This window comes from Telopea speciosissima, chromosome 4 (assembly GCF_018873765.1).
Source record: "Telopea speciosissima isolate NSW1024214 ecotype Mountain lineage chromosome 4, Tspe_v1, whole genome shotgun sequence".
Classification (NCBI taxonomy): domain Eukaryota; kingdom Viridiplantae; phylum Streptophyta; class Magnoliopsida; order Proteales; family Proteaceae; genus Telopea; species Telopea speciosissima.
Window position 1 is genome coordinate 54,189,295 of NC_057919.1, and position 27,729 is coordinate 54,217,023.

General features: G+C 40.9%; 1 protein-coding gene across 1 annotated transcript in view; it reads right to left on the reverse strand.

Moving 5' to 3' along the window:
* Positions 1-25,701, reverse strand: part of LOC122660119 (monooxygenase 1-like) — a 36,156-nt gene extending 10,455 nt beyond the window's left edge. The window contains exons 1-5 of the mRNA XM_043855302.1: positions 25,566-25,701; positions 24,906-25,052; positions 24,345-24,395; positions 24,069-24,240; positions 23,714-23,942 (exon numbers count right to left, since the gene is read on the reverse strand). Of these exons, the coding sequence (XP_043711237.1) occupies positions 23,714-23,942; positions 24,069-24,240; positions 24,345-24,395; positions 24,906-25,052; positions 25,566-25,648 (682 nt within the window). The 5' untranslated portion in view covers positions 25,649-25,701. The remainder of the gene's footprint in view (positions 1-23,713; positions 23,943-24,068; positions 24,241-24,344; positions 24,396-24,905; positions 25,053-25,565) is intronic.
* Between the last annotated feature and the right edge of the window lie 2,028 nt (positions 25,702-27,729).

The window sequence follows — 27,729 nt, forward strand, 5'->3', positions numbered from 1 at the left end:
AACCAACAATCACAGAATTCAAAAGTAGAGTGAAGCCAACTTTATTAAAAGCAATAGAATATCCATCTGAAACTAGTCTGAAAACTGAAATCAAATTCTTCCTCATAGGGGAAATAAAAACTACATCCTTCAAATCAATAAAATTGTCTGTACTGTCTGATTTTAAACGTAATCTAACAGTTCCTATGGCTTTTACTTCCACTTCCGCTCCATTCCCGATGAACACGGTCACCTCACTCTTGCTTGGTACCCTCCTACTTGTGAACCTCTACAAGGAATGAGTGACATGAATGGAGGATCCAAAATCTAACCACCAAGAATCTACCGGTGCTTCTATAAGAGAAGATTCATAACAGACCGAGGATGTATCCTTATCAGTGTTCTTTTTCCTTTCAAAATAGGCCTTCCTATTGAAGCAGTTCTTCTTCATGTGCCCCTTCTTTTTGCACCAGAAACACTCAACACTGTTTGAATCTTTCTGCCCTGTGTTGTCTCTGTTGCCCTACTGCCCTCTGTTACCCTGCTCATTGTGATTCCTCCCAGTCCAACAGGGTGCAAATCTGCCTCTCTTGGAAAACCTTCTGTGATTTCTGTGAGGTCCTCTAGATGAGGACCCCTTGCCCTGTGTGAGATTAGCACTCTCAATCCTGTCCCTATTCATTCTTGCCTCTTCCGGCCCAACTATGGTGATCAACTCATCCATGCTCCATTTATCCTTCAAGGCATTGTAGGTGCCATGAAGGTGCTTATAATGCCCTGGGAGTGAGTTGAGTGCTATAGTCACTAGGAAGTTGTCGTCAAAGTTAATTTTCAGCTCCCTAATCTTGTTTCCTAAGGCAACAACTCCCAAAAGATGTTCCCTGGTACTTCCATTTTCCTCAAATTTGGCAATGGTCAGCTTGCTCATCAAGTCACTTGATTGAGCTTTCTTGGAAGATTCAAATTTTACTCTAATAGCCTCCAAGTATTCAGTTGTAGTTGCCTTCATGGTGATGCTATCTTTCATTGTCTCAGGGATAGCATGCTTTATAACCTTTAGGCATTTCCTATTTGCAGTTTCCACTTCTCAAGTTCAGTCTTCTTAGCCTGAGTACTGGCTGGAGTGAGATCTACATGCTTGGGCTCTCTCAAACAAAAATCTAGATCCCTAAGGCAAAGATAGACCTCCAAATCCTCATTCCAACTCCTATAATTTTCACCAGAAAGCTTGGGAATGTCCAATAAACCATGACCTAGAGACATTTGCCATAGGGATATCAAAGAATCACACATCTATCAAAAGAAAGTATAATATAAAATACCGGGTATTTCAATAACACTAACTTGTGCTGGTTGTATAAAACTAATATACCAGCACATAACCTAGAGTGTCACCCGAATCTACATCCCTAACTTTTGGGTTTTTAAAATGCACTGGTCCACTCAATACTTTGCAGTTACTGTAGGACAACACTAACCTTCGACAGAATTGTCACCTTTGGGTAAACAATTATTCCTAGGTCAGTTTCTCCCTATATGTGTGTGTCTATTATTTTGGTCTTGGATGATGCTACCTTTGGGTGAGCATCACCATTCTTTGCTGCTATAATAGGAACCTTAAGTTATTGGGTATTATGACAAAATCAAACTTTACCACTTTAGTGGATTCTATCTGACCTTATTAGAGTACCCAATTACTCATGATGCAACCATGGGATGTTTGTCTATAAATTCAAACAATATATGAATCTTATCACACACGACAATTCTATAAAAGAAAAACTACTGTTGTTCTGCATTGCATCATATTACAGTGTTGCATATGTATGTTTATGATCAACAAGAAATAAGAAATGCAGGAACACATGTTTCAAGAATTGTAAAAACACAGAAAATGCTCACTGTGGGTCTCAAAGGTCACATTTGAGGCAAGTGGGGCATACCAGTGCGTAGCCCTCGAAAAAACAGATGCAGCAGAGAAAACGATGACCTCAAACTCCCTCCCACACGCCCTCACGCGCCGTTTGAATCCGATGCGTGATATCACACGCGGCCGGTCAAACCAACCGGTCTGAACCAGGTTGGATCGGACCGGTCTGACCCGGTTCAAACCAGATTGGTCCGACCAAGACGGCTATTTTGGGTAAAACATCCGGGTCGGGTGACCCGCCCAATCGGGTTTGGGTCTCGGATCCAGGTCAACCCGTATTCCTCGGGTCGGATTGTCCACCTGGATCGGATCCGGGTTGACCCACTTGGATCGGTTCCGGGTTGGCTCAATTGAATCGGGTCTGGGTTGGCCCACTTGGCTCGGGTCTGAACTGACCCATCTGGGTCGGGTTCGATCTGGCTCATCTGGGTCAGGCTTGGTCTGGCCCATCTGGGTCTGACTGAGTCAAACCCGCCAGCTCACTGGGTTGACTCAGAAACCCTACCTAGTCGACCCGGAGATGAATCGTCCGCCGCCATCTCACCAAACCATTTTTTTTTTTCAAACGAGAAATTAGGCGCGTGAGATCCACGCGCTTTTTCCAACGGCGCGTGGAGACGATTCCGATGAAACGGCTTACATGGCCATGATCGCCTCGACCTCCTCTTCCATTCCATATAAAAATTTTAAAATTTCGGTGGTCGTACACCACCGGCAGTGACCGTACAAGGTCGATCCAAAACCCAAAAACTTAAAAAGATCCGTTTCAAGCAAGAACATGGATTCCAGATCCATATGGGTTGGCTCTGATGCCACTTGTAGGGATTTAATAACCCCAATCAATCAATCACATGCCCATATAGATTTGGAATGCATCAATAATTAAGGGAGAACAAGACATACCCTTTTGGTTGATAACTGAAGTCGATCCCCAAGCTTTTCCTTCCCCTTAGCCTTCCACAGCCTTTCACTTTTGCTCTCCCGTGAGTTGGAATTCAAATTAGCAAGTGACGGCTGTGGAGACCTTAGGGTTGAATATATAATATTCTCCCTGACCCTAATCACACTCCCACAATGTGTAAGGTCAGTTATACCCTTACTTAACCTGGAGTGAATTATTGTTATTTACCATATGGGGCCAATGAAGATAACATATATTAATAAAGCCCAATAACCCAACAGTTTTCACTCCCTCTAATCCCTCTTTCTGTTTGTCACAGAATTCTTCATTTCTTCTTCGAATTTGTTGGTAATTTTACTGTTTGCAGTTAATTTCTATGTTTGGTAACTTGGGAAGAAGAAGCAGAGAAGAAGTAGAAGAAGCAATAGAGAAGACGAAGAAGAAGAAGAAAAAGGGTAAAATTATCTTTGCAAATTAAAACTGACAGACTTAGCACTAAGGGATATAGATGTAATTTGAAAATTTTCAAGGGTGGTAGATGTAATAGTTTAAAACAACAACGGTGGTAAACATCAATTCCCCTTTAAAAAAACAAACCACTACATTGGGGTATAAATCCTATGACACAAGTGCTAAATTTCTTATAAAAAAAATATCCTAACTTAGAGAGTGGACTTAAAAAAGTCATCGTCTTCGGACCAGTAAATTTTTTTTATGGTATTTTTAGACTAGTAATTGACAGTGCCTACTTCTACCCTCAAAAAAAATAGAAAATTGACGTGCCTACATTTATTTTTTTGGTAAGTCGTGCGTACATGGCCACATCATTAGCTGCATCATTGCCCCAAAAGCAAAGATTTAAAAAAATAGTTAAAAATAATAGAAAAAATCATGCATAAACCCCTGTACTTTGTCTAAAGTACTAATCAACCCAAAGTTTCAAAAGTCGCACTTTAAAACTTACATCATCACTTAACGTTCTTTGGTTAACGAACTGTAAATTTTGTATTGGGCTGATGTTCTCTGTGCTACATCGCAGCCTGCGCCCAGACACATGTTCTTGCCATTTAGGGGGTATGGTGGTCATTTCACCCACCCCCATGTGTCTGGGTGCAGCCTGCGCCCCCGGCACGAGAGCATTTGGCCTTTTTTTTTTTTTTTATGGTAGAAAACGAAATATATAACTAGAAATTAGAGAAATATACAATATTCTTAGTTTGGGCATATCTAGCAAGGTTCATAGCTAAAGCTATACAAAAGGTGTCTTCTTGAGTATCAAAACATATATCTTGGGCTTTATCAGAAATATAGACTAAATCTTTTACAAGATGCCAAGGCCAAGGGAATTTAGTTGGAGATGGAAGAACATCAGTGATCTATTGATTTGAACACCATACTTCTTTTATCTTTAACCCCATACTAGCAGCATGGTTGAGGTCTGTCTGAATACTAAATAGTTCTAATTCCTTACACTTAGTAGAGTATATATAACCTACAGCAAAAAAGGTAAATCTGCCATCTAGCAAAAAGATATAGGACCATCCTGCCATATTTAGTCCAGGTATATGGTGTCCTGCACAGATTAAAAGAGGAATATTGAGTACAGGTCAGACAAAGGAAGAAGGAGCTAATAAAACCTCCTCATTACTATAGCTTACATCATGGATGAAATTGAGGGGGGGGGGATAATTTTAAGTCTACCAGCCATTTGGTGATATTATTCATTATCCAAATTGGATTAGGTTTCTCTAACCCAATGACAACTTTGTTTCTTATTGCCCAAATATATTAGCACGTGATAATAAATACATTAAAAAACCATACTAAAGATTGTTTATCTAATTTATGATTAAAATAAAATGCCAAGCATAGATCTTTCAAACTTGCATAGGCCAAGTATTTAGCCCTCAGCCCCAGAAGTCCAGGCTGTCCAGCCACCCATATGTGTTTAACCCAATCGCAAGATAACAATAAATGCCAGGAGGATTTGACACAATTTCCACATGAAGGGTGGATCTGAAGCCATTTTGAGAGAGTAGCCTTGATTGGGAGTCCTGCATTTAGCAAATGCTAGAAGAATAATTTAAATTTTGGGTGAATTGTGAGTTTCCAAAAGAATTTCCATCAAGATTTGATAAAGAAATTGCTATCAACAGAATTAGTATTAAGCTCTCTAGCTGCTAATTTAGTACTCAAGATTCCATTTTTGGCCCTAGTGCACTACCAGTTGTCTTCCGACAATGAAACATTTATCATTTTAACTCGAGAACATTTGGCCTTTTGTATTTTTAAAAAAATACAGGGGTGTAGACGCTGAATTTTGGCACCTTGGAAGTGTGACTCGGCGATGATGATCAAAGCTCGACTAGCTTGCATGGTGACCAAATGGTAAAAAATTATCAATTTACCCTTACCCCACTTTTTGTAACCAGACTGTCCCAACTAGAGCCCAAATCCATAGGATAGCCTTATTTAACCATTTTAAACCCACATGTGAAATTTCACTCCAATCTGACACCTTTTGTCAAAATGACTATTTTACCCCTGGCCTGGTTCTTGGTACCCGAGCCACCCGATGTGACCTGAAATCATTTGGATAACTTTATTCGATCATATTGTGCTTACACGTAAAATTTCATGTAATTCCGGTATCTTTTGGACCTTGATCGGTGTGAAAAACCATTTATGTGTTTTTCTCGATATCCGTGCCACTTTTAGGCAAAATACAGTCATATTGGCCACACGGATGGAAAGTACATGTTGAGACCTTCGCAACGATGTGTGGCATGTCAAAATCGGCCATCTGGTTTGGGAGATATTAGCATTTGAATGTGGACCCTTAAAATGGAATATAAAAATAAAAAAAAGTTGATTGAACCGAGTCAGACCGGGTTAACCCGACCCGGACCAACCCAGCCTGACCCAGCCTGCTTGGGCCTATCGGCAGCCTAGCCATGTCTGCAACATAGGTTGTCGGCAGAGGCTACAGGGCCTAAGGCCCATGTGCACAGGCCATGGCCATGCACCTGGCCGCAGCCTGCCAACACACAGGCCACAGCCTGCCAGCCCCAACCCCCTTTCTTGTCAATCAGCATTGAATGCCCAGGGCTCATTCAGTTATTTCCTCGAACTGTTTTTTTCCTAAAAATAGGAGGCCATTTGGAAAGTTTAGTGACCCAGCAAAATTCAGAAAAAAATACCTTCATGAATTTCCCAATCCCCTCTGTCCATATATTCCAGAGACATCCCAGATCATGCTCCTATAGATTTTTTTTAAATTCCTCAAATACCCCTTGTTCACCACTCTTGCCATTCAGGGCAACCACACTTGGAGTAGCTTTCGGTGCTTTCCAAGGATAATTCCGGCCAGCCAAGGATATGAAAACTGAGCCCAGACACTTCCACGCTTCAAGGGTAGTTTTTATATATTTTTATTTATTTTTTATGTATTTCTTTTGATTTTCTTTAGTTAAAAGAGGCTGTTTTTAGTTAAAAAATCTTCAAAAATAACATGAGAGTGGTAATTTCTGAAACTTTTAGGGAAGATGTTCCCCACTGTGCTTGATGTCCATTAAGTTTCCCGAGCTCTAAATCATGTTTTATGTGACAATTTTGCCCCTGTGAGTATTTTAGAATTTTATGAAATCTGAACCTGTGGGTGGGGATTTGGACAAAATCATTCTGATCATGTTAAAGATCATGTTTTGATTAGTGGGTGTGAGCACTGGTTTGATCCAATTCGGATCTGTGATGGGGGTTTTGTATTTTTCTTTGTTTATTAAGAAAATATTAAAAATAGTATAAATGCATAAAAATTCACAAAAAAATAATGGGATACATATTTCATCAGGATTGATTTTATAGGATCATTAATCACTGACATGAATGCTTGATCATTTTCATAGGTGTTCCCCACCATGTTAGAGATATAGATGTCATTTTTCTATTTGTTGTGAAAATCCAAGAAAATCAGAAAAAATACATTTCTAAGCATTAAATTCTGTTTTAAGTTGTTTTAGAATATTTTCATATGCATACATGCCCACCATGAATTATAACCATGTACAAAAAGTCATTCTTGCCCTCGGGAGCATTTTGGTAATTTACCAAATGCAAGCCCATTATGCCATCCGGTAGTCTTACTCGACATGTGTAGTAATTTCAGAATGTTTAATGACATATCAAATGCCTGAAATGACTTAAAAGTTCTTGTTCTAGCATTTTTACCATTTTGCCCTTTAGGGGTATTTTGGTCATTTTGTGACCGAATTGTGATTAGGGCCCCAAAAAGGTTGCTGTCATTTCCTTTGCACTTTTTAACTTTCATAAGCATGCTTTAAGAATAATTTTTCTTTTTAATGAGTCTTTCATGCATTTTGCCTTCTGGGGCATTTTCATAATTTTAGTCATTTTGATCCTTAAGCCATTTTGTTTATCAAACTTGTCCATGATATTACCATTGCCCTAGGAGCTTAATAATTTTTCTCAATTGACCATGTTTTTGACTATACAGTTAGATTTTCTAACTTAGGTAAAATAAATCAACTAGATTAATTAGGGCGCATAATGTACATAATCACCTAACTTAGGGGTAGTAATTAGGATTAAAACATTAATTTTAATTAGCCTAATTAGGTCCATAAATTTCAACAAAGATAATCAAAACACAAAAAAAAAATAGTTCAATTAGGTGCATAATACGTATAACACAACAGTATACATTAGAGTTTGGTCTAGGAAGATCGGCCGTCGACCGGGCGGTTGCTGGATGCCTAACACCTTCCTAGCCTGTAACTTGACACTTACCCAGAGATCTAGAGCAGACCATCCATTGATTCATTGGAGTTAATTTAGCTCCCTTCTCTGAAGGACGGGCACCATTTGTGGGTCCTAGACCCTGATCTAGGTGGCAATTTCCTACACCATCAACTACAATCCCCGCGTCGCTCCCACACTCGGGTGCACGATGCCAGAAAGAGGTCGTGGATCGATCTTAGTCCGTTGTACCTACAGTGGCGACTCCGCTGGGGATCGTCAAACTTCTAATTGACCATACTCTTTGTTGTATACTTGTTGTGTTATACATATTTGTCTGTATATGTTATACCCGCACCCCGGGAGTATAATTAATTATTAATTCTTCCCCGTGACGTGTAGTTATCACTGCCACGTGTGCTGGTGAGTTGTTCTCACGGTGGTCAAACCCAGCTATATTGACCATAGTACGAGGTTGCCTGTGGAAACTAGTCGGGACCACGGAGGTTGCACCTTGACGTGTCGGGGTAAGTAGTTGACCAAATTTTGTTGTGTGCTTACGCCCTCTCAAAGCCCTCAAGTATGGTCCAAAGGCCCGACCTCTTATGGTGGGAACCACCTTCCTACTCGCATCGGAGGCAAGGTTACTGGCTGCCTCCGACCCCGCATCCAATGCTAACAAGGACCCTTGTGGGTGAGACCCGTGGCTAAGGTGCTATTGGTGCCCCGCCATGTTTGACCCTACCCAAATAGACCCTAGGTTACACTTATGAGGCCTTATCCAAATAGGCCAATAAATGTGAAGTCTATATGAGAGAGAGGGGTAAGACTATTCCTTAGTCTTTCTTTTTTCTTTCTCTTTCCTAACCTAATCGTGAAAGGAGAGGAGAGCTTTGAAGGGAGGAGAAGGAAGGGAAGAAGAAGAAGGAAGCAGTCGGGTTTGGAGCTTTAAAGAGGGCACCTCGTGTGTACCTCAAACCAGGTAAGCCAAGTGCCCTTTTCCCCCATTTTTCTCTCTTCCCCCTCGTTTGAGCTTGGGTGGTTCGTTGGTTGCAGCCCCAAGATGGGGATTTCTTTTTGGAAACCCAAAGGGTTAGCTCGAGCCATGTGTAGTTTCCCCTTGTAGGATGCTATCCCATTTTCATTACAATCCTATAAAGACCTCTATTTTGACCTCTTGCTGAATCTATTTGATTCTAAAGCTTCAACCACCAAAGAAAACCCCAAATCTGGATTTTTGAGCTTTTGATCCTTTAAACCCCTTAAATCTTTGAATGTTGGGTGTTTCTAAGACCCAAATAGACTCCAAGACACCCCCTCCCTAGTCCCTTGAGGCTTAGAGAACCAAATGGGACAACCCGGGCTTTTAAGACCTTGAAATCGCACTTGGTTGCATCGGAGGCAAGTCCGTGTGCCTCCGATGTTGCCTCCGATGTGTCTCGAGCTGCGCAGGAAGGTCGGAGGCAAGGTCGGAGGCAGGCTCGCTGAGTCCGACGTTGCCTCCGATGCGTTTTTAAAGCTTATAACTTATGTAAACGGTGGGGTTTTCTATGAGGCCTCCCCTACACTCTCTCACACTCTTATTCGCTCCATAGGCGCCAACATATGTGCAATGGGGTGATTTTGAGCGGGAATCGTTGCGCTTATACAAACTCCATTTGAAGTAATTGGTGAGTGGGTTTGGGTGACTGTTTGAGCTTGTTTACTATTGCTTATTCATGCATTTATGAATTATATTGTGACATTATCATTCAAGCATGATTGCATATTTGCATTTATTCTTATTCGATGATGATGATTTGGATGATATGGATTTGTGTTGGGTTACGGTCGGGAAAGCATCGGCACCGAACCCCGAATTACGTGGAATTGTATATTGCATCTCATTCTTTCAGATGCGCCGTGTTGTCTTGGTACCGGTGTTAGATGGAATGGGACGTTGACACACCCGGATGTACCTCTCAACACGATAGGATTCATGTAGTATATCCGTGGTTAGGCTCAGTTCCCTATGCTACGACCCTTACCAACGGGGTTTAGGTGTTGGGTAGCGAGCACTGCGCTGCTGTGGAGAGTTAGAGAGGCCAGGCCAGGGGTAGTAATGGTTATCGGGTCTGCCTCGGGTGGTGATGACTACGACCGGCGCGGGCTCCATAGTAATAATTGAGGTTGCATTGTGGTGAGAATGGAAGGATCCACAATGTCTTCCCGAGTTATTGCGTAGCATATACCCATTGACTTAGCATTGTGTGTTAGGTGGTAAATGAATTAATAATAGCATGCACCATGGACTATTTGTGATTGTGTGATTGTGCATCCCCTTTTTCTCTCTCACTAGCTCGGTGGAGCTAACCCCGTGTACACATTCTTTTTAGATTTGGATGCGATGATTTTGTGGAGCCGGAGACCGTGCGAGGATCATGGCGATGGTTGCCCATGATGATTGTGCCTACGGGTTGTCGTTACTTGGGATCGTTCCGCTTTATTATTATTTTAGAGCATTGTGCTTTGTATAAACTTTTATGTTTTACCTTTTTGGTAGCTACTTGATGGTCATAAGAATTTTATAACTATGTTACTTATTATCATTAGCCAATGAACATCTTATAATCATTTCATTTACGCTTTGCAAACTCGACTGTCTTGGAATGTAATATTCCTTTGTCTTTCGTACTCGATATTATTGTATTTTAATATTGGTTTATGACTGTGAGTTGGCCACTTGCATCGAGATCCCGACGGTGAGGTGGGATGACGCGTGTCACCCCAATCATACCGATATTGTATTCTATCCCTTGTCGGGATAGGGGTGTGACAGTATATATCATAATTGTACTGATTACATCATGCATCATGTTCGGAGTGAAATCAAACGACGAGGGTACTCCCTGTTGTGTCTCTACCCCCAAGGAGGTGAGACACATCATACTAAGTACTCTGAGATCGGATGATACCCGCTTCCTACATAAGAGTGTTTGAAGTGAAATTAGGCAACTACGATGTTCCTTACGGATATTCTGAGTTCAACTGATGGCCACTTTCTGCACTATACTCATGCTCACACTCACAGCATGGAATCACTTTAACCACGTGGTTTAGTCATTGGAACCCATGTGTAGTCATGAGTAATCCGTGGCTAAGTCACACCCTTTGATACTGTACTTTACGGGTTTAGAATCACCGACGAGGGTGGTCACTAGTGTGCTGTAGGGTACATTCGGTACTCAAAAATGGCACTAGTTTGACCATTCTGAGATCGACTGATCTACTCCCCTGGTATATCAAAGGAACCACGTACCCATGACTCACTTATACGAGCGATAGGTATATCGGTTCTGTCACGGGTGGCCTGTTCTGTCCTATCAGCCTACCCTTTGCATGCATCATGTAGTGGATATAGATCTGAATCATTAGGAATGCCACAAATGTAAAATTGTTTGAGACTTGGGTTAGAACTCCCCATTAACCAGTTCTACCCGTTTCAATTTTTGCCCACCAATGGACAAACATGATCCATCTTTAACGTTAAGATTTGAGTGTTGGCAACTACATCAGCGTTGACTTATGAATCCACACCGCATGGTCAGTACCGTAGGGTGATGCCTACACAATCGATCTAGTGTGGCGTACATTTCAACCTAGTAAAGGTACCACGTCTCAATCTCAATGTTAGGGACTGACCAAGTTCATCCATTACATGGTTCTCGATCACTGTTTCAATGTAGAATTGGAAATAGGGTTTGTTCTTACCTAAGCCACCCTTGTATGGTTCGGTCATTTTGTTTTGCGCATGATTCTTGCCTTGTGTTCTATCAAAGGAGTGAGTCCATCCCTTGACATCCCTTCTTTTGTGTCATTAAGTCATCTCACCTCAAGTCGAACTCGATCAAGGTGTGTTTCTTAGTTGTAAGGCACCATTTCCCGATAGCAGAATCAACCTCTGTGGGCCCGGAGGGACGACAGTTTTGTTAGAATATCATCACCACCAGTTAGTCAAGGTATTTCGTTCACCATGAGCTCAATCGAAAATCCCCCTGTCGGAGAAAAGTCTTCGCAAGAGCAGATGAACAAATTGCAAGAGGCAGTGACCAATTTGTTAGCAATGTTTCAATCACAATTTCAAGCTAGTAGAAAACCAGAGTATGAGCAGAGTGTTTCTCGTACCCCACGGAGCATCCGACACATGATGTTGGATGAGGAGGAAGATGTGGTGTTCAAGCAACACCAAAATCCTGAAGAACCCCCTAAGACAGAGAGGGAGAAGCTTATGCATGAGAAGTTGGAGAAGCTCGAGTTAGCTTTCAAGAATGTAAAGGGCATCAAGGATCAAATTATTGATGCAGAAGGAATATGTTTCTTTCCTGAAGCGAGGCTTCCTTTGAATTTCAAATACAAGGGCGAGAAATTCGTAGGAAAAGGAGATCCTAGAGCCCATCTCAGAGCATATATTGGGCAGATGAGGATAGATAACCTTACCCCTGAGCAAATGGGACAGGCCTTCCAGCTGAGTCTCAAAGATGCAGCTCTCCAATGGCTCATGAACCTTGACCCATCTCAGACTCGTACTTGGAATGATATGATTAAAGCGTTCAACCACCAGTACTCTTATAACACTGATGTTGAGCTGGCTCGTCGGGATCTCGAGACAACAAAGCAAGAGCCTAATGAGACCTTCACAGCTTACTTGATAAGGTTCCGCGATAAAGCATCACCAATAGCAAATTGCCCCGCTAAGTGAGAACAAGTGGCAATGGTCGTCAGAGGATCGCAACCCCACCTCAAGAAGTATCTGTTTCCACAGCCGTTGACTTCATTCAACTCGTTGATAATAGATGGGCAACAAATTGAGGATGAATTATCCCATGGGTCGCTTCCAGAGGTGGATCGTTATGCCCCTAGTTCAAGTGGGGGCAAGAAGAACTTCCCAAAGAAGGCCCCTGAGGTGAACCTTGTGCTTCCTACTCCAGTCATGTCTCTGTCATCAGCTGCACCTCCCACCACTTATGCACAGAGGGTGGCTCCACCATAGAAGCCACCAAGAGAATTCACAGATCTTGGAATGCCATTAAGTCACGTCTTCACCAAGCTACTCAATGCAGGTTTGATTGCAGCAGTAGAGCCTCGGTTTGTCCCTCAGCCTCCACCACGCTAGTATAAACCTGAAAAGTATTATGTGTACCACACACAACATGGGTACTCTATTGATGACTGTCTGATCCTTTGGCACACGATACAAGAGCTTTTGGAGGCTGAAACATTTGAATTGCATCCCAAACAGCAGTAGCCTAATGTGATGATCAATCCCCTCCCAACACATCCAAAGTGAGGGAAGCATAATCGCCCGAAGGCATTAAACTACGGTCATTAAATTGATGAGAATAGTCTTGCTGGCTAACTTAAAATGATTCCAGGCTCCCAGCTCCGACTAGAAGGACACCTTTTGGTTGCTGCACATTTCGAGATGACAAATGGCACTATGACACTACTGCACGGAGATGGAGAATGCACACTGAAGACGTTACCGGGTCCGGATATGAGTCCCTTAGGTCTTTAGATTCTCCTTTTGTCGAGTCTCCTTCTGTAAATGCCTCTCGATGTGCTTATTCCATCAGTTATCAATAAATTATCTCTTTTCTACATAAACATTCTTCTTTACTCTTTGCTCTCACTCAATGTGGAAGATGATCTTCGTGATGCTAAAAATGAAAAGAAAAAAATGGTGTCGAAGTCTTGACAATAAAAGTTCTTGAGCTTTCCAAATATCTAATCCCCTTCACATGAGCATGGAGCTTAGAAGGACATTTCACTTTATTGAACCTGTTAAGGGAGACCATCCTTGACCGCTAGTTATCCCAAATAAATCCTGAAACATTGGAATCCACTAGTTACCACTTTGGGCCTCAGCCTACTCATTTGGAAAACCTATTTTAGCTTACCTTCTAACCCATCACCAAAGTACCATTGATATACTTAGTCCTAATCGCTCCCAGGGTCTAATTGGAAGCATTTTCATATCAAAGTTTGATGTTGGCAGGATCAACAAAGGAAAAGGAGAATCCCCAAGATTTAGATTGTGAAAAAAAAAATCTTGTTCCAGAGAAGATTTAAGAACCCAAGCTAGGAAAAAAATGAGTTAAAAAAAAAGTGATGACAATCCAAAAAAAAAAATTCAAAAAAAAAATCAAAAAGTCAAAGGAATGCATTAGTCTGAGCAAGGTTGAGAAAAATCTAACAAATAACCGGGGGCAAAATTGCCAAGTTTCTCGGTCTAACTTTTGGGGAACAAAATTGTAAACCTCTTAGTCAAACCTTTGAGGGAAAAAATTGCCAAACCCTTGAGGGTGGAACTGCCAAGCTTTCAATTAACCTTTTGAGGTGAAAATTACTGAATTCTGGTTGGACCCTGGGGGCATATTTGAGCCTTTACCATCTCTTGGAACCCATGTCCTAAACCCCATTACAACCTAACAAGTCCTCCTAGGTTAAACATGGTGAGATCTTTGTCGATGGCTCTGAGCTCACTCGGCTACGATGGAACTTAATTATCAAGGATTTGACACCATCATTAGCACGAACTACGTTTGACCTGATTCCCGACTTGGGATACGTAGGCAGCTTTCCAGTTCGGTCACACCACCCATCACATCTTTCCATCAAATCTCAGTTTTTCACCATCATCAGGATGGAACTACGGTTTGACCTGATTCCTCAAAGGGAGGATACGTAGGCGGCTTGAAAAAAAATAATACAACAAGCTCGGTCAAAATAAGAAAAAAATCACAAAAAAAAGATTCACCACCCATATCATCTCTATCATTCTACTTTCTTCCATTCCCAAAGTTCAAATCTCTTTCGATCTTGATTTGTCGGATTGCCTAACCTTTTTCTCATCCACTGTGCACTTCCTAATCTCAATAATAAACTCATCATTCCCCAATCATTCTCCATGAAATCTATCAACCTGGCCATCAACTTCATCATCACCTCTGGCTAAGATAAGTCTTTTATCTCAACCGGAACATCCCCACCTTGTAATCTTCTATTGTTATCCGGATCCAGTGGCATGATTACACTATGGAAGACTCCGTTAGTCCAGCATGATACACTACAGAGTCCAAGTAAAACAAGAGAAGAGAAAAAAAAAAGGAAAAAGGTAGTCCACTGATACAAATTCAACCGACAAGTTATCATTGGATGATTCTATAATAGTTAAGTCAGAGGTCAAGCCAAGTCTAGGGACAAGAGAAGATTTGACTTCAAGAGTCACAAGCACAGGTACAAAGTAACATGCATCAATGAATATGTCATGTCAACACAGAAGACCAGGGGGCATTAAGAAAGGGGTGTTCTATGATTTGGGGAGGTGTTCATACAGATGATGAAACACATTCACCTACCTATCCAACCCATCAAAAATCAATCATATCCATCCAAAAATCACTACCCACTCACCATACAATCCAGCCATCCAAAAACCATTCCTAGAATCCACCATCACATCTTCATCTGAACTTCGGGCTCTCTACTTTGCATGAACATAGTGTTAGAATTGTGCGCATGAATATATGTTGCGAATTGCATGCTTTTGAGACCATACAAGTCAGACTCATAAATTTGAATTTGTCGATAGAGTGCATTTTCATCCAACATCGAATTTTTTGACTAAGTGCATTTTCATCCCACATCGAATTTGCCGACTGAGTGCATTTTCACCCAACATCGAATTTGCCGATTGAGTGCATTTTCAACCAACATCGAATTTGCCGATAGAGTGCATTTTCATTCAACATCGAATTTATCGATAGAGTGCATTTTCACCCAACATCGAATTTGTCGATAGAGTGCATTTTCATCCAACATCGAATTTGCCGATAGAGTACATTTTCATCCAACATCGAATTTGCCGATAGAGTGTATTTTCATCCAACATCGTATTTGCCGATAGAGTACATTTTCATCCAACATCAAATTTGCCGACTGAGTGCATTTTTACCCAACATCGAATTTGTCGATAGAGTGCATTTTCACCCAACATTCGAATTTTCCGATTGAGTGCATTTTCACCCAACATTGAATTTGCCGATTGAGTGCATTTTCACCCAACATCGAATTTGCCGATAGAGTGCATTTTCACCCAACATTGAATTTGCCGATAGAGTGCATTTTCACCCAACATCGAATTTGTCGATAGAGTGCCTTTTCACCCAACATCGAATTTGCCGATTGAGTACATTTTCATCCGACATCGAATTTTCCAATTAAGTGCATTTTCAACATTCATGTTGACTTCTAGTCTAATCTGCCAAGGAGTGCTGATACTAGCTGCACACATTTTTCCCCCAAATAAGTGTATTTCTCCCCCTAGTGAGTCACTGTTTTGTATTACTATTTTAAACCATCAACCCAACATCCACTGTCATTGTTGTTTGTCATAGTGTTTTTAGTCTATTGCATCCATGTATCTCTTGCAGGTGTACCATCTTATTTATGTCATCTGTCAGCTGATGGAGAGCCCCTTCAGACTATATCAGTCCCAATCCACTATAAGCTTTACCTGTTTCTGTTGTAGCTAATCGTATGATAAATTACCTTGATTTCATCGAATTTCATTGTATACCGCCGTGATTTTACCGCATTTCATCGTACACTGTACTTCACCGATGGTTTCAAATCCCCACATTCATGAGCAAGATGTGGGAAGTTTTCATTTTTGCTCCCCTTGTGCCAAAATTTGAGTCATTACTTATACTTTCGTACACTGTGTGCCTTCAATCAAAGGGGGGCATTCTGTAGACGTTGAATTTTGACACCTTGGAAGTGTGACTCGGCGATGATGATCAAAGCTCGACTGGCTTGCGTGGTGACCAAATGGTAAAAAATTACCAATTTACCCTTACCCCACTTTTTGTAACCAGACTGTCCCAAGTAGAGCCCAAATCCATAGGATAGCCTTATTTAACCATTTTAAGCCCACATGTGAAATTTCACTCCAATCTGACACCTTTTGTCAAAATGATTGTTTTACCCTTGGCCTGGTTCTTGGTACCCGAGCCACCCGATGTGACCTAAAACCATTTGGATAACTTTATTCGGTCATATTGTGCTTACACGTAAAATTTCATGTAATTCCGGTATCTTTTGGACCTTGATTGGTGCGAAACACCATTTATGTGTTTTCCTTGATATCCGTGCCACTTTTAGACAAAATACGATCATATCGGCCACACGGATGGAAAGTACGTATTGAGACCTTTGTAACGATGTGTGGCACGTCAAAATCAGCCATCTGGTTTGGGAGATATTAGCATTTGAATGTGGACCCTTAAAATGGAATATAAAAATAAAAAAAAGTTGATTGAACCGAGTCAGACCAGGTTAACCCAACCCGGACCAACCCAGCCTGACCCAGCCTGCTTGGGCCTGTCGGCAGCCTAGCCATGTCGGCAGCATAGGTTGTCGGCAGAGGCTACAAGGCCTAAGGCCCATGTGCACAGGCCATGGCCATGCACCTGGCCGCAGTCTGCCAGCGCATATGCCACAGCCTGCCAACCCCAACCCCCTTTCTTGTCAATCAGCATTCAATGCCGAGGGCTCATTTAGTCATTTTCTCAAACAGTTTTTCTCCTATAAATAGGAGGCCATTTGGAGGGTTTAGTGACCCAGAAAAATTCAGGAAAAAATACCTTCATGGATTTCAAGATCCCTTCTGTCCATCTATGTCAGAGACATCCCCAGATCATGCTCCTATAGACATATAAAATTCCTCAAATACCCCTTGTTCACCACTCTTGTCATTCGGGGCAACGACACTTAGAGTGGCTTTCGGTGCTTTCCGTCGATAATTCCGGCCATCCAAGGATATGTAAACTGAGCCCAGACACTTCCACGCTTCAAGGGTAGTTTTTATATATTTTTATTTATTTTTTATGTATTTCTTTTGATTTTCTTTATTTAAAAGTGGCTGTTTTCAGTTAAAAAATCTTCAAAAATAACACAAGAGTGGTAAATTTCTGAAACTTCTAGGTAAGATGTTCCCCACTGTGCTTGATGTCCATTAAGTTTCCCGAGCTCTAAATCATGTCTTATGTGATAGTTTTGCCCCTGTGAGTATTTTAGAATTTTATGAAATCTGAACCTGTGGGTGGGGATTTGGATAAAATCATTCTGACCATGTTAAATATCATGTTTTGTTTAGTGGGTGTGAGCTCTGGTTTGATCCAATTCGGATCTGTGATGGGGGTTTTGTATTTTTCTTTGTTTTCCCTTCTTTTTACATTTCAGAAAATATTTAAAATAGTATAAATGCATAAAAATTCACAAAAAATTAATGGGATACATATTTCATCAGGATTGATTTTATGGGATCACTGACATGAATGCTTGATCATTTTCATAGGTGTTCCCCACCATGTTAGGGATGTAGATATCATTTTTCTATTTATTGTGAAAATCCAAGAAAATCAGAAAAAATACATTTCTAAGCATTAAATTCTATTTTAAGTTGTTTTAGAATATTTTCATATGCATACATGCCCACCATGAATCATAACCATGTACAAAAAGTCATTCTTGCCCTCGGGGGCATTTTGGTAATTTACCAAATGCAAGCCCATTATGCCATCCGGTAGTCTTACTCGACATGTGTAGTAATTTCAGGATGTTTAATGACATATCAAATGCCTGAAATGACTTAAAAGTTCTTGTTCTAGCATTTTTACCATTTTGCCCTTTAGGGGTATTTTGGTCGTTTTGTGACCAAATTGTGATTAAGGCCCCAAAAAGGTTGCTATCATTTCCTTTGCATTTTTTAACTTTTATAAGCATGCTTTGAGCATAATTTTTCTTTTTAATGAGTCTTTCATGCATTTTGCCTTCTAGGGGCATTTTCATAATTTTAGTCATTTTGATCCTTAAGTCATTTTGTTTATCAAACTTATCCATGATATTACCATTGCCCTAGGATCTTAATAATTTTGCACAATTGACCATGTTTTTGACCATACAGTTAGGTTTTCTAACTTAAGTAAAATAAATCAACTAGATTAATTAGGGCGCATAATGTACATAATCACCTAACTTAGGGGTAGTAATTAGGATTAAAACATTAATTTTAATTAGCCTAATTAGGTCTATAAATTTCAATAAAGATAATCAAAACACAAAAAAAAAATAGTTTAATTAGGTGCATAATACGTATAACACAACAGTATACAATAGAGTTTGGTCTAGGAAGATCGGCCGTCGGCCGGGCGGTTGTTGGGTGCCTAACACCTTCCCAGCCCGTAACTTGACACTTACCCAGCGATCTGGAGCAGACCATCTATTGAGCCATTGGAGTTAATTTAGCGCCCTTCTCTGAAGGACGGGCACCATTTGTGGATCCTAGACCTTGATCTAGGTGGCGATTTTCTACACTCTCAACTACAATCCCCGCGCCGCTTCCACACTCGGGTGCACGATGCCAGAAAGAGGTCGCGGATTGATCTTAGTCCATTGTACGTACAAGGGGGTGTACAAGTGCGATTTTGAAAACTTTGGGTTGATTGGTACTAGGCAAAGTATAGGGGTGTACGCATAATTTGCCCAAAATAATAATGATAATAATAACCATTTGGCTATCTATGATTTATATTTGACCTGTGTCAAATTTTAGAGTTAAAATGGGGAAATTGTTTCTATAGGGGAGCATGGCTCTTGTGCCCATACACAGAGGGTAGTAAAATGACTGCTCTGCCCCCATGAAAGGCGAGAATGCCTGCCAACAGGTGCTTCCACGTGCTCCCATTGGTCCCCGCATTTACAAGGGCCACACTCCCCCACAAAGAACTCTTCCCCTTAATCAAAATCTCCCAGTATACTTGTCAGCATCCTTGTATTGGCAGGCACCTATTCGTACTCTATGTCATGGTGTGCACTAAGGGTGTCAATCGGGCAGTTCAGTTTGGGTTCGGTTCGGTTCTTTTGGTCTCGGTGTGAGTTTCAGGGAAATTGAAACCGAACCAATAGGGGCTTGTCGGTTTCAATTCGGGTTGGACTCGAGTTCAGTTCGGTTTGGTTCGATTTAAAATCGGGTATAGACTGTTTTGCGTAGGGATTGGGTAGGGTTTTTATGGTTCGAGGATTGGTTTCAGTGTTCAGTTCGATCCTATTAGAGACCCATTGGTTTAACCCGAACCGAACCGAAACAAATGGTGTTCTAACTCATAAACCGAAGGCGAATCAATAAGGCCTCGATTTAGTTTGGATCATGCTCAATCGGGTCAGCCCAGTTCGACCGGTTCAGTTTAGGTTTTTACACCCTTAGTGTGCACTATCTTAGTAGTCTTAGACATTCAAAGCCTTTTTCTATCACACAGCTCATCCCAATTGGATATATGAGCAAAGGACATCGGTGTTTATTTGTGTACAAACTTTGAATCTGACATACAAATGCAATATATGTGTAATTGATGGGCCTTTATTGTTTCAAATTAAATTTTTTTTTCATCTTAAGGGCTCAAAAAAATGAAAGTCCCATTGTTCCCTTTGGTCACATAATACTTGAATCAAATTCATAGATCATGTTGCGTCAAGAAATTTCCGATAGGTCCTTCGGGTGGAGTAACCTGCAAAAGGACGTCAGGGACAAGGGAGAACCGGTGTGGTTCCAGCCTAGGACTCTCTGATGCCTAAGTTAGATCTCTCTTAGCAGCAGATTAATTACCGAAATTCAAGATGAATAATGGGTTAGAATACTTGAGTATTTATAGTTGAGTATGGCGGTGTGGGGAGTCCCTGTTGGTGATAAGTATTCTTCGTGGAAGAGTCTATCACATAGTAGGGTGTCTCTTTATGAGACGTATGTAGAGTCTTGGTAGGGAAGAGGTTCTCTACTAGGTAGATATGCGTGTTCCTTACGTGTTGGATAAGATCCTTGAGGGTTGAGTACGGATAACGTCACATCTCTTTGGGATAAGATCCCTCTAGTGATAAGATGACGTAAACCCCGGTGGTAACGTTATTATTGGCCCGTGCGGGGGTCTTGGTCCTTGAGTGACTTGCTAGGTCTCTTCCTTCGGGATTAATTGGATGAGTCTTGACATAGCCGGGCCTGGGTCATCCTTCTCTTTATGCCAGGCCACGTGGCAAATTGGGATTGGCCTGTGTATTCTTGGTTTATCAGATCACTACCCTTACTTCCCTCCAAATTACGCCCTAATGAGTCATAGTTCGACCCTTCCAAGTCACAAAGGCAATACGAAGAGAACTAGACAATTACCGAACCGATTGGGATAAACCCGGTGTAGAAGGGCGTGAACCAAACATCACCAGACCTCGGGTCGGGATAACTAACTCAAGTCGGCTTCGCGTTCCGAGAACTTGGTAAGGTTAACTAACCTAACCACAGACCCCGATTAGGTAAAAGTCACACCTCCGGCGTGACTGCTAGCCTGACACATATCGAGCATAGATCGTTCCACCTAGGACTACAGGAAGCCGATAATACCGTCTATGATCAGATAAGTACACACATCGATCTAGTAAATCAAAACTATAAATAGACACGACTAACCCAGGTAAAGGCGACTCTCTTTGAACTGAATTTTCCTTAAGTTCTTAACTTGGGAATGTTATCTGTTGCAGAGGTCTGACTTAGCCATTGGAGTGTACTAACCGGCTCAGGCCGGCACTTTCTTGTCTATTATTGTCTACCTGTGCAGGACGGCCTGACCAGGTGGACCGCAGCTCAAACCAGATCCTGTTGCAACACGCCCCAACATTTTCGAATGGAAATTGATATTATGAACCCACGATGGCACCAATTCCATTAATAATGACTCCCTTTAAAATCATAGAACCATAGCCCGAGACAAAAACATACTTTTTTATCTTGATTTTTCAAGTGTGAATTTCTGTGACAAATAATTATAGTTTAGGAGAATTTAATTATGTAGGTTATAAACAATATACTTGAGCATGTACAACTCACGTATGGAGTATGAAATCTCACTCTAAAACTCAAATCAATTTGCAGAACTCTCAATCTATCTTAAGGGTCACTAAGAACTCTAGAGATTGTCTTTGGGCATGGGTAGAGGTCTTTTCTAGTTTTAGGAAGGCTTCTTTGATGCCTTGGATACACAAAGGAACCCTCCTCTCATTCAAAATCAGTGGATTTTGAGTGAGAATTAGGAAGGTTTTGATCAGTGATCAGATTTAGGGTAAAAAACGTTTGAACAATTAAAACCAAATTGGATTAATTCATGTTAAACCATAAATTGGGGGTTCCAAAATTCAAGTAGGAATCATAGAAGAATGTCAATGTCGGCTTTGGAAAGCTTGAATGCCATCTAGAACTCCTATGGGTGAAAAAAATCTAAAAAACAAGGAGTCCTTGTTGTAGGAAACCCATAAATCGATGCTGAAATGGCATTCATCGACGTGAAAATGGTTGTTGCTAGCGTGTGCGGGGAATGTTCACGTACATGAGCATACGTGAACAACTCACAGCCGTTCAGATGGAATCTTTCTGTGGGAATGTTCCATTTGAACGGCTGTGAGTCGTTCACATACGCTCACGTACGTGAACATTCACCCCCCTCGTTGCTAGCATCGCGCACAGTTGCGCAACGTCTCCTCGTCATAGTCGAAAGTCATCTTCAGAATCCATGCATGTCAGAGTTAGAGTCTATAGACCGGAGTTTAATTTTCTTTCAAAGTTTTCATTTCACATTTCAAACATATAGGGAAAAAGGACTTTGTCCGGGATTGTAGCTCCTCACCTAGACTCAGTCTCCTACCACCATGAAAAACAGAAACTTCACCCTTGTTGATGCTTCCATGTGTACTTCCATTGGTCTTCTCATTAGCACAAAAACCGCACTCCAAACCCCCCCCCCCCCCCAAAAAAAAAAAATCTTAGTGGCTCAATCATAATCCAACGAGCTAGTCGTGCTACAATTTTGCCTAAGAATAACAAAAATGACTATATTTTTAAAATAAGAAGATACCATATTATTCATTATTGGAACTAGTACAAAATTATTACCAACAACAAAAAAGGAACTAGTACAAAAAAATATAAAAAAAGAAAGACCAGAAGCTTCTAAGTTAGCTATTGATGATCTTAAAGCCGACCACAATCATAAAGGGTGTGATTTGCAACAGTGACGAAGAAGATGAAAAGAAGAATGGAACTTAAGAACTTAGTAACTGGTGATGTGGCTTGCAATAGTGTACCAATGAGATAAGTCTGTGTAGCCAACCTCAAAATCCTCATCTTTCGCTCTTTAACGTATCGATCAATTGCTTTCTCAAACTTCTTCGACATTACCTTTTCTTCTTCTTCTTGTTTCTTCCTATCCCAGTTGTTCTTACTACAACTCTCCGAATAATCCAAGCCGGCAGCTGCCATTGGTTTCACGGCCATCTCTTGTTCAAAGCATCTCCCAAGCACAATTGCATCCTCTAGTGCTGCAGCACCACCTTGTCCGATGAATGGACCCATCACATGCATTGCATCTCCGGCCACTGTGACGGTTCCTTTCCTAAAGTTCTCTAGTAGTATGTCCCATGGTGCCCGGTGCCTCAAGCTAAAAAGTGTTAGTGAGTCAAGGTCACACTTCTTTATTAATTCTGGGAATCCTTCTGGATAATCCTTGATTAATTCCATAGTTGAATCTCTGAAGAGCTTCGGTTCCTTCGAAATCTTTGAATCTGTTTAAAAATTCATAATCGTATCAAATATGTAAGACAAAAGTTTCCATGCTCTAAAGACAAAATAAAGGTGTCCCTCTATGTTCTGTGTATATTGGGCTTTGGGGTTGGGGTGAGGGCTAGGGCCGGGCAGGCATAGGAGGTTGGGGGCGAGAGTAGGGACTGCGGAGGTGGGGTTGGTGTAGTGGGGCAGGAGGGAGGGAGATGAAGGGCCAGAGGGTTAGAACATGGGCAATGGGTGGGGGTGGGGCAGGGGGTTGGAACGGGGTTGAAATTAAAAAAAAAATAGGGCAAGAAAACGCTACTTGGTCATGTGGTCCCTCTGCCGGCGACCAGAACCAATAATCCATCACATGATCTAACTCATGTACTGTCATATGACAAATAGTGAAATGTTATATTTTACTAGGCATAGTTATTGGTTGCGACATGCTAATAATAGTTTGTGTTACCTTGAGGAGTCCGTGGTCGAGCCACAAACCAATAAATCAACTTGTCATCGATTGGTAATCTTCCCAACAGCATATGGTCTCCCCTTATTCGAAGGAATTCATTGCCGAAGCCATGCCCATTTGGGTAATTTGTGAAACCTACCACCCCACATAGATTAAACCGCTTCGTAGGTTTCAACTCTAACCAAGCTCCCACCACTGAATTTACACCATCACAACCTATTACAACCTGTGTAAATAATAAATGTTAATCATCATCGTCCATCATTAGTATCTATACATGCATACATACATACATACATACATACATACATACATACAAGCAACCAAAGAAATGAGATTGATGGAATTTTACCTTAGCCTTGATGACAGTCCCATCTTGCAGATGAAGAATGGTATGGGAAGAATTAATAGGATCAGATTCCATTTTAACTATTTGGCATCCGAAACGTATCGTTCCAGATGGTAAATTTTCAGCCATGGTTTCAATAAGATCACTCCTTTTGAGGCATCGAAATTCTGTATTCCTTTAAAAGAAGAAGAAAAAAAAAATTTAGTCTGTGTTTGTCAAGAACAAAATCTGAAGTCGATATCACTGAATCAACATAAGTAGGAAATTTAAGGAACTTACATGAATGATTCCTCTCGCTGTGTACCGTTGGAGAGGATAATCTCTCGAGCCCTACAAATGGATTATATAATTAATGGGATAGGGTTTCTCACGATACCAATGTAAAAAGGAATCTGTAGACTACATTACTGAGGGCCTAAAAAATTGTATCATCCATATGGGATTCACAAGGATCTCACATGGTCAATATAGGAGAGAGTGTGTCAATGTGGACCCCTATGCCCCACACAAGCACTTACTATCCCGAGGGGAAGGATAAAAACATGATTGTCGGGTTGAGTAATTTTAATCTAATATTTTAGTGAATTTTATGTAGAATTGAAAAAGGTTGGGGTTGCAATTTATAAATTCATAATAAAATATAAAAAAAAAAAAAAGCAAGAAACCGTTGTTTGATCGTATAAACCTACACCAGCATGAGGGCCAATGAAAGAGCACATAAGGGGTCAGGAAGTGTAACTTCACTGTGCCAAATGAAGCATAGATGGACTGAATTGGAATGAAAAGTTGAAAATGTGGAAGAGAGAGAGAGAGAGAGAGAGAGATGGTAAAAGGACTTACATAAGTAGGGGGATAGCTTTGAGCCTGAGGTGATGGCCAACTCCAAGCTGATCCAAGGCACGCCATGCATTTGGCTGGATGCCAATTCCTCCTCCTTCTGTCCTCAGAGTCTCCGCCTTTTCTAACACTTTACTCCTAATCCCCTTCCTAATCATACATCATTAGTAATAAATAATCAATATCCCCTATTTCATCTATTCATTCATAACATCAAGTCAAATCCAATATATAAAGTTAGGGTTAGGGAAAGAGAATGTCACCCAGTTACACAACACGCATCGCCTAATAACTACCACACCCCTCTAAAATCCCAGAAATGACCAGGGGTACAGGGCGGCGTGTCTAACACAATCGAGTGGCATTCTTTATTCTCTCATAAAGTTAATACTAAGAAAATCAAAGTCCAATACTCCCTTACTACAACCAAGGATCACTCCAATTTGGATCCTCTCCTACCCATACGGCTGGCATGCAGCCTCAACGAAATGACCATCCTATCCACTGCCCAAACACCCTGATCGGGTTGGATAAGGCGATCATTTCACACCTGCCTGTGTGAGAGCCGCAGTACCGCAGTAGAGGATCACGATCCAGGATTACTTACTTTGAATTCTGAACTCTAATGCACGGGCACACACACAAACACAAAATGGTATGTACCTGTGAAGAGCAAGGGCAGTGGCGAGACCGCAGATTCCTCCCCCGACAATTACGATCGGCTTTTCCTCTTCTGACATTGACATTGATGATCACCTCTCTCTCTCTCTCTCTCTCTCTCTCTCTCTCTCGCTTAGAGTTCTCAAACGCTTAAAACTTATAGGTGGATGAGTTTGCAGTCTTCTTATTTATACACTTTTAAAGTATAGAAAACAAATATCAGTGCTGCTTGTTGCTTTCTTCGAACGTTCCGATGGTTGCAATCCAGCGGAAGGTTCTATATTCAATTGGTGAACTTTTAGTTCATGCGGTGTACGTCCTCCACCGGATGATTCTTACAACAAAAACGAAAATGAAAAACCAAAACAAATGAATTGGCGTGCACGATAAACTTCTTGGACAAGTTATGTTTTGGTCAAAGAATTTGATAAAATAATTATCTTGTTAACCAAGTTTGAAAAGTTTATTATGGGAAAGTATTCTCTGAGGCGGTGCCAGTCATGTTCAAACACAGTGGGAGCGAAATGAAAGACCCCACCCTAATGAAAGATTGAAGTATTCTCATTGATTTTCACACGTAAGTGGCCCTGTACGGTTGCACTCCACACAGAGAATGATCTCCCATAAAATAAAATAAAATAAAAATTAATTGAACTCTAATTATGTTTGGTCAACCGTCTCTCTCACATGCACATGGAATCTCTTCACGGCTATCACGGTTAGACCAATTGGCTTATTTCACACTAGTTGTTATTTGGTTTGGTTTCGATGTAATCGGTTTGGTTCAAATTATTTAACTAATCAGTCTCAACTTTAAAATTATAATCAAACCATTTATTAAACGGTTTCACGATTTCAATTTTAAACGGTTCAATTCGGTAAATGATTTCTATTTGTTTTTGACACATTTATGTATATTTCAAAGTATCAAACGATTTATTTAATTAAACGATTCAGTTTAATTTAAAATTTTAAAATCATAACCGAACCATTTATTAAACGATTTTACAATTTCAGTTTAAACGATTTGGTACAGTTTCAGTTTGAATTTGACATCCTTACACTAACAGCGACATTGCCCCAAGCGCAGAGATTAAAAAGGATAAAAAAAACACTTTGAAATTGGCTATGATACAAGTCCCAAGTTAGAGAGTGGACTTAAAAAGCCACTGTTTTCATACCAGCAATTGAGGTGCCTTGGTTTGTACGTCACTAGCTGCGTCATTGCTCCAAGAGCAAAGATTTAAAAAACAAAGTTAAAAATAACTTTCGGCTATCTATGATTTATAATTTAATTTGACCTGTGTCAAATTTCAGTGTTAAAAAGGGGAAATTGTTTCTGTGGAGGAGCATGGCTCCTGCGCCGATACACAAAGGATAGTAAAATGACCACTCAGGTCTTATAACTAAGGAGAATGCCTGCCAACAAGTGCTTTTGCACAGTCCCATTGGCCTCGGTGTGCACAAGAGTCACACTCCCCCACAAAGAACTCTTCCCCTTAATTAAAATCTCCCAATATATTTGTCTGCATCCTTGTATTGGCAAACACCACTCTTCATAGTTTATGTCATGGTGTGCACTAGGGGTGTCAATCGGATAGTTCGGTTCAGTTTTTTTGGTTTCGATGTGAGTTTTAGGAAAACCAAAACTAAACCAACAAGGACTTTTCAGTTTCGTCTTGGTTTCAGTTCAGGTTGGACTCGGGCTAGGTTCGATTTGTGATATCGGTTTCAATTTTGTTCGGTTTGGTTTGAAAATCGGTTATTGACTGGTTTTGGGTAGGGATTAGGTAGGGTTTTTAGGGTTCGGGGATCGGTTTTAGTGTTTGGTTCGGGTTCGGTCCTATCGGTGGCCTGTCGGTTTAGCCCAAACCGAGCTGAAACGAATGGTGTTCTAACTCGTAAAATGAAGCCGAACAGATAAGGTCTCGGTTCGGTTTGAATCAGGCTCGATCGGGTTGGGTCAGGCTGGTTTAAACGATTTGATTTAGGTTTTGACTGTGCACTCTCTAGCCTTAGATATTCAAAGCTTTTTTAAATCACATAGCTTGTCCCAACTGGATATGTAAGCAAAGGACATCGGTGTTTATTTGTATACAAAATTTGAATCTAACATACAAATGCGATATATGTGTAATTGATGGGCTCAAAGTAATGAAAGTTGCAT